The 12,829-nt window shown below is 34.6% G+C and overlaps 2 protein-coding genes across 2 annotated transcripts in view; one reads left to right on the top strand and one right to left on the bottom strand.

Annotated features, from left to right (window-relative positions):
- LOC105627622 (vesicle-associated membrane protein 2-like) overlaps positions 1 to 4,218 on the bottom strand; it is a 14,799-nt gene extending 10,581 nt beyond the window's left edge. Inside the window, exons 1-2 of the mRNA XM_012208900.1 lie at positions 4,214 to 4,218; positions 1,123 to 1,340 (exon numbers count right to left, since the gene is read on the bottom strand). Coding sequence (XP_012064290.1) covers positions 1,123 to 1,340; positions 4,214 to 4,218 — 223 coding nt within the window. The remainder of the gene's footprint in view (positions 1 to 1,122; positions 1,341 to 4,213) is intronic.
- A 6,682-nt stretch (positions 4,219 to 10,900) lies between these two features.
- Positions 10,901 to 12,269, top strand: LOC105627465 (synaptobrevin-1-like). The gene is made up of 3 exons (XM_012208747.1): positions 10,901 to 11,022; positions 11,464 to 11,777; positions 11,858 to 12,269. Exons 2-3 carry the CDS (start codon positions 11,468 to 11,470, stop codon positions 11,905 to 11,907), a joined length of 360 nt encoding a protein of 119 aa, XP_012064137.1. The 5' UTR covers positions 10,901 to 11,022; positions 11,464 to 11,467; the 3' UTR covers positions 11,908 to 12,269.
- Positions 12,270 to 12,829: the final 560 nt, after the last annotated feature.

Raw genomic sequence — 12,829 nt, 5'->3', positions numbered from 1 at the left:
AAAATAAAGAAACTTATTTTACTTAATTAATTAATTAATTAGTAGTAGGGACGACGACGTAATAAAAGAAAAAATAATATATATACATATATATATATATATATATATATATATATATATATATACTAAATTTTAATAAATATTTATTTGAGCAACATTAACTATATTTATTAAATGTAAACGTATTTATTTGATTGATACAGGAACCATTAATTTAATCAAACTGTCATTTTTTTATTAAGTAAATATTTATTTACTGTAAATAAAAATTTACAGTAAAATACTGTTAAAAAAATACGATTAAGATTTAGTAAATTTTTTTCAGTGCAACTTCATTCGAGAAGGAAAAGAACGCAAAAATATTTAGTGAGAGTATAAAATAATGTAATTTATTAGTGCGAAAATAAGTATATATTTACACAAACAATAAAAGTACGTCCGTATTGCATAAAAGATCGGCGTTTATCAGCCACATAACGTGGCATCGATTCGAGCGTGTCACAGTAATCGATATCAACGTGTAGTCAGACGCGCAGGGTCGGACTACTTTATTGCCACGATACCATGAATGGAAGGTGTAATTTTCCCACGACCGTATTTTCTGTTTAGCGCTTCTATTCAGTATAGCGACACATTGATCGTGAATAATAATATAATATTGCGTCGTGATATACATACAATACAATTCGTGACCTAAATCCGTGTTATAATTATATCTTTTTAAAAATTTAGATGATATTCTTTTATGCGGAGATACAGCAACATATATTTTCGCTCTTCCAAGGCATTAATTAATTTCTTGACGTCCAACAAATGATATTTACCATGAATAAGTAAGTACCTGACGTAGAAGCAGAACAATCAAGTGACGTATATAATAATTAACGACTACATCCGTGTTACTGAGCGCGCGCGCGCGCGCGCGAGCAAGTACAGTGTGACAATGAAGCAATATGCATAATTATAAAATAAAGTATTATACAATTTGACAAAATAGAATCTATTTTAGGGGATTAAATGTTGACTAAGATTAAATGAAAATTTTCAACTTTTGATCAAAACGAGCTTCCCCGTCGATTTTCTTAACGCAAAATTTTCGACTGCGTGAAAAGTGGATCTCACCTGCTCGATCGTCGAGCTCGGAGAGCTTTTGATCGCGCTCGAGGACCTTCTCCACATTTGTCTTCATAATGTCGACGACTTCGTCGACTTGCGCTTGCGTCGCCTGCAGCCGCTTCTGCGAGGCAATTTGCTGGGGCGTTCTGGGACCACCGACGATACCGTCGGTGCCGGCGCCTGCACCTGCAGCTGCATCCGGTGCTAAACCACCCTCCGTAGCCCTGCGAACAAAGACGTGATTTCGAGAAGATGACAACTAGCGTTATTACATCCAATTATATCATCACGATACAATCGGGCGTTAAACAAACGCGATCCTTTATGAATATACCACTTCCTGCGGAAATGTTGGTGTAATATCGACAAAATTTAATATCTCAGAAAATAATAAATTAACAAAAAATATAAAATAGAATAATCAAAGAAAAATATCTGACGAAGCAAAAGATTCTGTTTACATCAATCGGAATTTCGATTATCTCAACTAGAATTCTAATAGACTTATGTTCATTTCTATACTGCAGATTAATCTTCATCTTATTTAACTTACTCTTCTTAGAATTAGAAAAAGATGAAGAGTTAGTTGAACTCAGATTTAAACTACATTGATAGAAACGAGTATTAATCAGAAAATTCTGATTTGTCAATTTTTAACTAGAATTTCAATTAATCTAGTCATTTTTTTTTGATGCAGCGAGTCTCGTGTCAATATGAATTTTTGAAAGTTGAATGTTGAAATAAGGGCCGATAGAGATGATCTTTAGACCATCGGTATAACACATGTCGAAACTGTATATTTATCAAATACGCGTATTTATCATCGATATCGCTTGTATTTTGCGGTTTGTGCATGGCGTGAGATTTATTTATATATTTCCTCGTACGCGCGTGCGTCTCTCCTCGATAGCTTTAAAAAGTGAAATAAACACGCGGGTGGGTGTCGCTCATCTCGGAACGCGAATTATATGCCGTCGTTTTGCCTTATGGTGCCGGATGCTGCGTGAAATTTTCCCCATATCGAGCCGCGGGTGGAAAGCACCGCGAAAGGGCAAAGTTCATGACACGATTTCGCTATTTGTACCGTTTAATAGCAAAAACTTTATGCGTATTAACTTGGATCACACGTTTTCTCTCCAACTTGTTTTTTAAGAAGATTCAACGACGTGATGATACAAGTACATTGTCCCCGGGCGCATTCATAATTAAAACGTATTTGTTGGACAAGCGGATACGGAAAGAGAAAAGGTCATTGATAAGGTCGGCTACTCGTGTGACCCTAGGAGATTGTAATTCAGAAACGCACGTGCACCTACACGCGAATATTTGAAATGAAACGAATCGAGAAAAATCGAGATCGTTAGGAACTATTTTATGAGCGTTTCATTAAGATTTTGGATGAAGCCATACGTTTGCTAAATCTTTATGATATTTTTGATTAATCGAAAATATTTAAGATGTTTTCTTTTTCTTTTTATACTCTCTTTTTTCTGTCTTTTTATATGTCGAACTAATTTTAAATTTTACTTACGAGAAAAAAAACATTTTGTAACAATATCTTTTACTGTTTAAGACTGTTTTATAAACAAGATTAAATGCACAGATCTCTTTATTGTATGTGAAAATATCCTGGGTGGAAAATTATGTACATGTATGGATTTGCACGTCGTTACTTGGAATATTTAGGATACTTTTGATTAATCGTTGAAAATACTTAACTGATTAAAGAGATGTTTTTCTTGTATATCTCGCGTTAATTTGAAATATCCTTTATTGTGTAAAACTGTTTTAAATAAGATTAGACACACAGACCTTTTCATCTACTATATATGGAAATGCTGGGTTGGAATTCATGTATATACATATTATGGATATGCATATCGTTCTGTAAATCTCTTTTCTATGGGATTTCCGACAAGCTATTTGACCTTTTGCAAAGAGACAGAGCGAGACCTTTTGCGGTACTGCTGCGAGCAATATCAATTTAATTACTCAACAACTTATGTACCGGGATAATTAAATCTTCCATTCCTGTCCCGACATGCCATTATCCTACATTCTTCATCGTATAAAGTCTTCATTAAATATATTCTTTATATTAGTTAAATAATCGTCGACAAGAACAAAAGCTAATTTGCATCTTTAATACGGTCGGTAAGAATAAGAATTGTCGTATGTCATTGTGAGCTATCAATTAATTGGTTAAATAAAATTAGGAAAAAAATTATACAATCATATCGTACTAAAACTATATTAATTCTTACAGAGAAAGCTTCATGTTTATCAATATGTATAAATATCTTGTTGCGGCAGGTATACGTGACGTAAATCGCAGAGATTACAAGTGTTCGTAGTTACGATTTGGAAAAATGCTGGCTACGCGCGATGGCGGATTGAAAAGCGGTCGGCAATGGGTTGCGGGTTTTATTTTTGGCCTAACGATCGAACGACCGAGTGGCAACAGCCGATCGATCGACTATTCGAATACCGTCGGTGGGAATAGTTTAACATACAAGAGAGTCGTATGTGTTTCTCCTCCATATCGTTCCCATTGAGATGTCGAACGCGACGTCGGAATATTCGGTCACCGGCGTCCGATATCTGTCGCGAAATTTCGACGCAATTCCAGTAATATATTGTAGCAGGATTAGCAGCATAATTGATAAAATCAGCAATTCATACTGTTATATTCTCTCATCTATCTCTCTATTTTTAACTTAATTAAAATCAAATAATTATATCGATTATATTTAGTAATTATTCTAAATTGCATTTGAATGTTTGCGATATTTCCATATATTAGTACAATTTGATTGCTCATCGTTGAATATATTTTCGACACGGTTCAAAAATTTCTCCTGTTATTGTTGATTATTTCAATATATTTATTTATCGAGATTGATAAGAGTATTTGTTTCTAAAAATATAAAATTTTTTGATTTATTGGAATGATTTATTGAAATGTTTTCTGATGAATATGAAAATTTCTGCTGCTACTGTTTATTTTATAATATAGCTGTTTGACACGGCGCGTATCGAAATATTATTCGATCGCCATAGCTATGAATTGTATGCGCAAATGCCAAGAAATATTCACCCCATGACGTAAAATAGGATACATAATGGGATTAATACGTCGATCGCGGATATTGCTTCATTCTTGTTATTAGATTAGTATAACTCGCGCTGGATATTTATGGGATATTTGTACTGCGTGGAACAGTAAGTTTAACATTTTTTTATACTTTGCTTTTTTTTTATTTGTACTTTTTTGTTGAGAAATTTATTCAGAGAGAGTACCATCGAAGACAAGAAATTTATACTTGCAAGAAATTTAAAATAAACAATGAAAATAAGATATATAAAATGTAAAATGCATGAAATTAACATAGCAAATTTTTATCACAAATTACTTATTTTAAAAATTGTCGAATTCATATGAGATATTAATTCGGTACAAAAATTTTATTAGTCATCAGTAGTTTTTCGATAATTCAGGAAGTGTTAAAAGGAAATAATTCTTTAGTCTATTAAATCGAAACTTTCAAGGACAAAATTATAGTCGGTATATTGTAGTTCACCGTCGCTCCGAGGATTCATTCCGTCGTCTCTGATCGAACAATCCGGCGAACGGTTCATTGTTCGCCACCCGGATTGTAACGTATATATAAGTTACGTATGAACGCGCACCTTTCCGTCTAGCAAAGCCGTAGAACATTGCCGTAAATGTGCTCATCATTGATTATCTAAATATAGAAACTGCGAGCCGAGTAGTAACAGTGCACCGCGTTTTGCGCGATTGATCCCGACTATACATATATATGTATGTGTTCATATATGATTACAATTAGGCATCCGACGATCACGTCGAGTGCAAAATGCGCAAAGAATATGCGCGCGATAATTAATCGCAATCGCATTGATCGATTACCTTAATCGTGATTGTTCAATGTACAAAAAAATTCGTCGAAATGAAAAGAGGTTTGATAATGTGAAATCGTGTTTTATCTTCCTCGCAATTCGCATTGCGATTGTAAAGCGATCCGAAATTATCACGTGTCCTTCGAAAAGATCCCTAGTTACTTGCCAACGATGTATAGGTGTCGTAACGATAGCCGACAATTAAATCATTCTGCTTGAGTCACCTCTTCATCGAGATTGTCCAAGATCGCGAAATATTTGAGCAGATAACAGCAATGCTTATAAATACGCGATTGGCTGAATGAGTATATTATGTATAATCGAGCTGGATGGAAACTGGATGCGAAAGGTCATAATGAGAAAAGTTAGAAAGAGAAATAAAAAGCTGTAACAGTCTGCGTTCAAAAGCGAAATTAATTAAGGTAGTTCTATCATGCTATACTATTCGATTACCGTGTTTAGTTTTTTCTATTGCCGCCATTAACAAATAAATAAATAGACAAATAAACGAATCCATCAGAATGTAAAATAATTAATACAAAAGTCAATGACAAATCTGAAACACGAACACTAAGAAAAAAGTATTTGGTATTCATGACTATAATTGCATAATAAAATAATTATGGTTAGCAGCTCCATTTTTATGGTTGCTGTAATGTTAGTAATATAATCATATATGTGATTTTTCAAATATAAAAATATTGTGCTATAAATTATGATAACTTCGAATATTAATATAATAAAAATCAAGATATAAATGTGATAAATGAAATAGACATTTTTTTCTAGTAAATACAATCGCAATTATAGCGAATGTAATTATTTTCTTAAATTCACTATATTTATGGTAACAATAAAAAAATATATTTTTAAAAAATTAAAAATTTATCAAAAATTTGTCAATTTCATTAACAGCAGAAGTGAGTATATTTGCATGGTTAAAACAATGGTTAAATAAATATATAGTTGTCCCAAAAAAATGATCATAAATTATAGTTAAATTACGATAATTGCAACCATTTTTTTTCTCTCAGTGAATATAATATAACCGATAGAGATAGCGAAAAATTCTCACGCGACGTACTTGTTTCGTCAATACTTTTTCCATCATTTATTTCACTCTTTAGATAAAAGATTCGCGTCGGATAGGGTCAGTGGCGTCAGTGCATTATATGATGTATTTCTCGAGAGATTCGAAGAGTCGCGGCGGTAGGCCGCGTTATGATTAATTTCTCTTGAAAGCAAGTATACGTGTCAGGCATCGCGTAGCTCCGTTGCACTCTATTGGAAATTTTGCCGTGTGCCGCGGACGGACGCGGGTCGTGCGAGGAGGATCGATTGGCGGCGACAAGCCTCGGCAATTGCGTCTTAAAACGCATCTTACTAACGTGCCGCAGCGACAAGGATTCTCGCTCTCTTCATCGAGTTGCCGCGGGCTCCTCACACGATTCTTACGCGCGGTTTTGCGCATTCATACCCGCAAAATTCCATCGATCGCCGCACCTTCTCGCTAAACTGCTTTTCGCGGCTGAATCGCGACCGAGTGCGATAGAGCACGTAATATAGTCATCGTTCTACTCTAATCGCTCATTGATCTAGTTATGCGTCACAGTCTTGTATAGAGGCTTTCCCTTAAAGAGACACAATTACGTTAATGCTTTCGACTCGTTTACGGAATGACCACGGAATTCACTCTCGATGAGCTCCACAATACAATCGCCATTTGTATCATCATATACAGACGCGAAGCGAAAGCTAGAAGTATATCATCATCCCGATTTCGATCTTCACAACGCTCGATGTCCCTGATAATCGCTTATAGATAAGAGGCTTCGTCAATGAGTATGTTTCAGGTAGCGCATCCGGAAATTGCACTCGGTGTACCGTAACGCGAAGTCTAACACGAAGCTAAATGTGCGCCACCTCAATTACTCCGTTTAGCATGATTTCACAACTATGTCGTCTTTAGAAACTATTCGTTCGTCGAAACTGGCTGAAAGAAAGACTTGCTGTTTTCCGTCTAAGATTTTCGACATCGAATGATAGAAACTTCATCCTCGCAATGTCATCGCGGAGAACCTTTGGTTTTCTACTGGGGGGGGGGGGGGTCTCATTCGCAGCATTCCGTATTATTATCACGTGTACTCACATGCTGCTCGTAGTCGATCGCCTCGAGCTCTTCTTGTTCCGATAATCCTCGTCGATTTGTCGATCGGCTTGCTCGGCAACACCCCCGGTCGATCGTTTGGCGTTCGGCGCGTAACTTTTCGCGAGCAACTGCCAGCAAGACTAGATGGCTGCCGCGGTATTGATAAAATTTCCAGGAGGCACGCCGCCGTGCGATATCGTCGCGCACGCGTACGATCGAGCGATATATCTCGATGGTTCACCTTCGAACTTTGATTTTCACCTCCGCATTCGTCGTTGCGCGTTTTATTCGTGTTTTTACGCCTCGGCCACTCGTGAAAAGTACCCTCGATCGCGCAATAGATTGATTTCCCGGATGGGACACCTGGGGATCGGCCAACGCGGGGAAAGCGCTTTCGAAAGCACGGCGGTCACACGGAGAGTCGATCTCTCGAGACTGCAGGGTCGACGGACGACACGCCAATCTCGCCGATTGCGCACGTGCACCCGACTTTGGTCGATAAATGGTCGCGACGTTGCCTTACAACCCCCATGCGCGAACACACCCTACACGATCGTCAGGAACGTTTCCGGGAGCATCGGGTGCCACCCGTGTTTTCTCCGCTTCGTTTTACTTCGATAAATAGCCCGAAATTGTTCTATTCGAAACGCACATAAAAAGCAAACTTATCCGTTTAATTGTGCGGTCCTGTTCGTTAACTTTTTGGGAAGATGATGGAACAGTCGCGTTTCAACGAGAGTGAAATAATTGTGGAATTTTCGTTTCTACGACAAAGTAGATTTAAATGCCGAGACTGACTGTTTTGTGCATTTGATAAATCTATCGCAGACAGCAGTATTTAATTTCGCGTTCGCTGCAATAAGGGTTGAACATGATTGGATCGCACCCCGCAAGTTGAAACCTTGTCTCCTTGTATACGTTCCTGTAACGACGCAGTACGAATACGCGCACGAGTATCCGCAAGATGTTTTATTTATGCCATCGTCGCGATATTCGTCGTGAGTCATATCGGTATCACAGTGAACGACTGCATGGCGGAGATGCTTTTGCCTTACTGCTTGCCTTATGGCGTTACGCTCGATTATGGCAGCTTGTAGTGGTAAGTAGAGTTTTGCGAGACGAAAGTTTCCACTTTTTTTAGCGAGTGATAGCTACTCGCGTCATTATTGTGACGTTTAGACGTAGCAATTTTCGAGACCGAATTTAATTGATAAAATGCCTGTCAAAAAGTGTCCGGAACCGATTCGATTCTCCTAGAAATATCCTGTTAAATACAAAGAGATATGTATTTTTTTTTATGTTAACCCATTCTTAGATTTAAGGTGAAACAATCAAAATTAATGGAAATAGGAGTTTTTAAAAATATTAGATTTTTGAAAAATTTAAATACACAATTATAAAGTATATAAAAAAACTATAAAAAATTTTGTCTAAAACATTTTCTTACCGTTTCACTGATGATCGATAAGAATTAAATATGTATTAGCGTTAGCTTTGAGAGGTTGTTTTATCTCTTAAATCTAAGATATTGGATTGATATAAAAAAATATGTATGTCTTAGATTGTGTTTAACAACATATTTTAAGGAGGATCGAATTGATTCCACAATAGGTTTCTTATGATTTTCATTTCACACTCTTCAAACATTCCCTAACAAACAATTCAGCATAAGAAATACACAAGTTAAGAGAAAGTTAAAATGATTTTATTTTTAACGTCATGAAAGTCAAAATTATAAATTTTTAATTATAAAATTTGATTAGTTATTGACAATAAGAATTAAAATAAAATCATTTTGATTTTTTTGTTGACTTTTATTGTATGTTCCTTGCGAAATAAAACACAGAAGTCATAATAAAATCATAAAGACATCATCACGATCTTATTTATTCTAGTAAGTTTATTTTTAGTATCAAATGACGTCATGATGGCACATATCTTATGATATCATTATGACTTAATTATGATTCTGTGTTCTGAAAAGTTGAAGTTATTTTTTGTCATTTTTGCGTATCAAAATGACAAATAACATTTTAACTTGTTTATTGATTAGATTCATAAAATTCCAAGTCCGCTATTAGATCCACTTAATTGATCCATAAAATTCCAAATCAACTTTTTTTTAATATTGTTATCAAATATTTTAATTCGATAAATTCTGTCAAATATTCTGATACAAATATTAAAATCTCCTTTTGGCTCCCTTCCTTCCAATCAGTCACTTGATTTATCACATCGTATCTCTCATAATTTATTATAGGTATAATCTTTACAAAATCTATTGTCTCGTTTTTATTTCTGTCTTTTATGTTATTTTATTGGATTGTCCGGAAAGTTCGTACCGACTAACTTATATAATTTAATAAATGTATACTAAAATTTAAATTTTCTGCATTTCAATTTTCCTTCAACATCGCCACGAATTTTCCGGACAACCCAATATTTTTTTTTACATTATTTTACTATCATCAAATTTTTTTATAGCAACAGTATTGTTAAAATATTTTGTCTGTTGTACATATCTTTTGCATGTATACATGTTAGTCTTAAAATATTAAATTTGTACATACGATAAAGATATTATGTATGTACTAGTATTAACTTTATTTTTTGATCGAAAAAAGCATGGATGCTTAGAATATAAGTAAATTTTTTAAAATGTAGAGTCCAGCCTCCATTCATTTTAATGTTATTAATAAAAATAGATACTGTTTAAAATGCTTTTTTGTTCAGTATCGATTTATATGTATATTTAATGAATCTAGACTGAACAGAATAAACGACTTGTTTTAATAAAAATTTGTTTCGCCGCAGAATATTGATTTATGTACGTTCGCTTTACCGTTCGCTCAATTTAAATTTATCTTTACGATGAGAAATATTTTTAATATACTACAAAGTTTAAAAAATACATTTGAAACATGCATTATTATTGTATATTTTAAATATTTATAATTACACTTGCTATATTTTCACATATTTTAAATGAGGCAATCTATATTGTTAAATTTATACGAAAATTTAATATATGTGCTTGCTATTTTTATATTTCAAAAATTTAAAATATATATTTGAATTGTATATTTTATATGTACATTCTAAAATTTTTTAAATATGAGAATAGCAAGAGTGTGTTAAATATTCATATGTAAACTTTTTTTAGCTTAACTCCATTAGCTTAACTCTGCTAATTGTTACAAATACTAACAATAAATATGATTTACTTACTTTATTCAGAGATTCATATATTTTTATAATAATTATACATTATTACATTAATTATTGCGACGTAATTTTACCACTGTAGGTTTGCGTTTCTTGCATTTTTTGGATTCAGCATCTTCGCTTTTTCTCGCTTTAACACCCGAATTATATACACAATTTCATTTTAAGTGCAGACATTTTTGATGGATTTCAAGTAACGTAAAGCCTCGATGTCTCGTCGAGTTTGTAGACTACCGTTTTTACCGACAAGATAAATCTCATTGTCACGTTTAGATGGCGTAAGTAGTCACTATTTTGACAAACCATCAATGACGACAGTCCACGAGATATTGTAATTGATAATAAATATTAAATTATATTATTAACGACATATCAAATTAAGAAAAGCGATTGAGCAAGCACAATAATGAGCCTTTTTGTTACCCCTTTTTTGGTAAATACCTAAACACGTTATAATAATCGTGACGTCATGATTATCGCCATTTTCAATTTGTGTCATCCACTGTTGTCGTTGTAAACTGGTAGCCGTCATCGCAAATAATTTGCTAGATATCATCGTGCCTCGCAGATTTAATTAGCTTCGATTGTTCGTGCATTTGACATATTTATAGGTGAGTAAGAAACAAAGCAATGTATTATATTACACGATATTGAGAGCATTGTAGCGAGATCGTTCCCAATGTAATGCTAATGATTAAACTTGTTATTTATTATTTTTTGTGATTGCATTTCCATCGTATTTTCATGTTTGCCTATGCAGGTCCTCTTTGTTTATTAAGAAAACTGAATGATGAGTATTATGTAGATTGATAAACGTATAAATAAAGCTTGTTCAGAAACATATGCGTGATTTTTGAGGTTATGGGCGTGTACCTGTTATTTATTTTGTTGATTCTGTGGAATTTGTTGCAAGGAGATTCGTATTCTTTATATTACTTTATTTTGTTCAATCTGAGATCCTATGGATGATGGTCGTAAATTGACAAAATATTCGCGTTCGTGTTGGTGAAACAGGAAACAGTTAGTCAGAAGGAGTCCTGTCATTTTTTCAGGACTATGGAGGGTGGTGCAGGAGGAGAAATGGGCGGTCCGCACAATCCCCAGCAAGCTGGTGCAAGCAAGAAACTACAGCAAACTCAGGCCACTGTAGATGAGGTCGTAGGTATAATGAAGGTTAATGTGGAGAAGGTATTGGAGCGAGATCAGAAGCTGTCAGAGCTCGAAAACCGTGCAGATGCCTTACAACAGGGTGCGACGCAATTCGAACAACATGCTGGCAAATTGAAACGAAAGTACTGGTGGAAGAATCTGAAAATGATGCTCATCCTTGGTATCATATGTGTTATAATTTTAATCATCATTATCGGTGAGTATACAACACAGGCTTGTGATTCTTCTGACCTCTACATAGTTACATTTGTTTTTTTTTCTTCATCTCTATGATAGCTTCGGTTGTGCCAAGTTCATCTTCAGACTCTGATAATGCTCCAAAATGATAGCATTGTACCAAAGGAAAGACACGGTGTCGTACCGAACAACCATCTTCTATCTTAGGATAAGTTATATATTTGGTAAAGTACGTACAAGGGGAATCACCAAGGCTGAAGATGAAGCGCGAATGTGAATTATTATGTTTGCAATATCATCCGCACAAAAATTGGGAACAAAGAGAACATATTTTTGAGACTTATTGTACTGGATTCCACATTATTAGATTAACAACCAGTATTAATACAAGTGGCCTTCCTTTTTTTAAACATAATAATAAAATAAACACTGGGATATTCTTATGATGTTAATCTTGTTACAGCAATGCTTATTATATTATATGAATTATACATAATATATATAATGTTTGTACTCTTTTCGAGTTTTCTTATATCTCGAATCTCCTCCAGCCTCCTGCTGTCCGTTCCATCACATGTAATTGAAAGTAGACCGAGCGAAATTGCAGTTCTTTTTATAAAGTAATTATATTCTACGCAATTGTCATAATTTCCTTCACCGACAGCACCATGTCAAATTGTCTTGAAGTCGTTAAGAATATTGTATGAGTCACTTCACGTTTTTTCAGCGTCATAAAAACGAATGTTGCGCTGAATAACGGTGATCCGCAAACCACATATTTTTACTGTGGATTCTCCTTCGGATTTACATTGATTACATGTCTAGAAAATATCAGTCACTCATAAATATTTATGTCTCGACGCCTTCCGTTCCGGGGTTCGTAACAACGTCGATTTTATTAGATCGAAAGTTATGCATATTTGTCGATAAGTAATTTCTGCGTTGCTAAAGTTCAAAAATTCAGGGTCGTTCTCATGATTGAGGAAGGGGAAGGTTTGTTTAATCAAATGTGACGGCGTCAATTGCATCATAAAATATAGAAAAAAATTACATGCGATGCAGGTGCTCGAT

Source organism: Atta cephalotes (assembly GCF_000143395.1).
Source record: "Atta cephalotes unplaced genomic scaffold scaffold00009, whole genome shotgun sequence".
Lineage (NCBI taxonomy): Eukaryota > Metazoa > Arthropoda > Insecta > Hymenoptera > Formicidae > Atta > Atta cephalotes.
The sequence above is the reverse complement of the archived record's forward strand: the minus strand, read 5'-3'. Positions and strand labels throughout refer to the sequence as shown.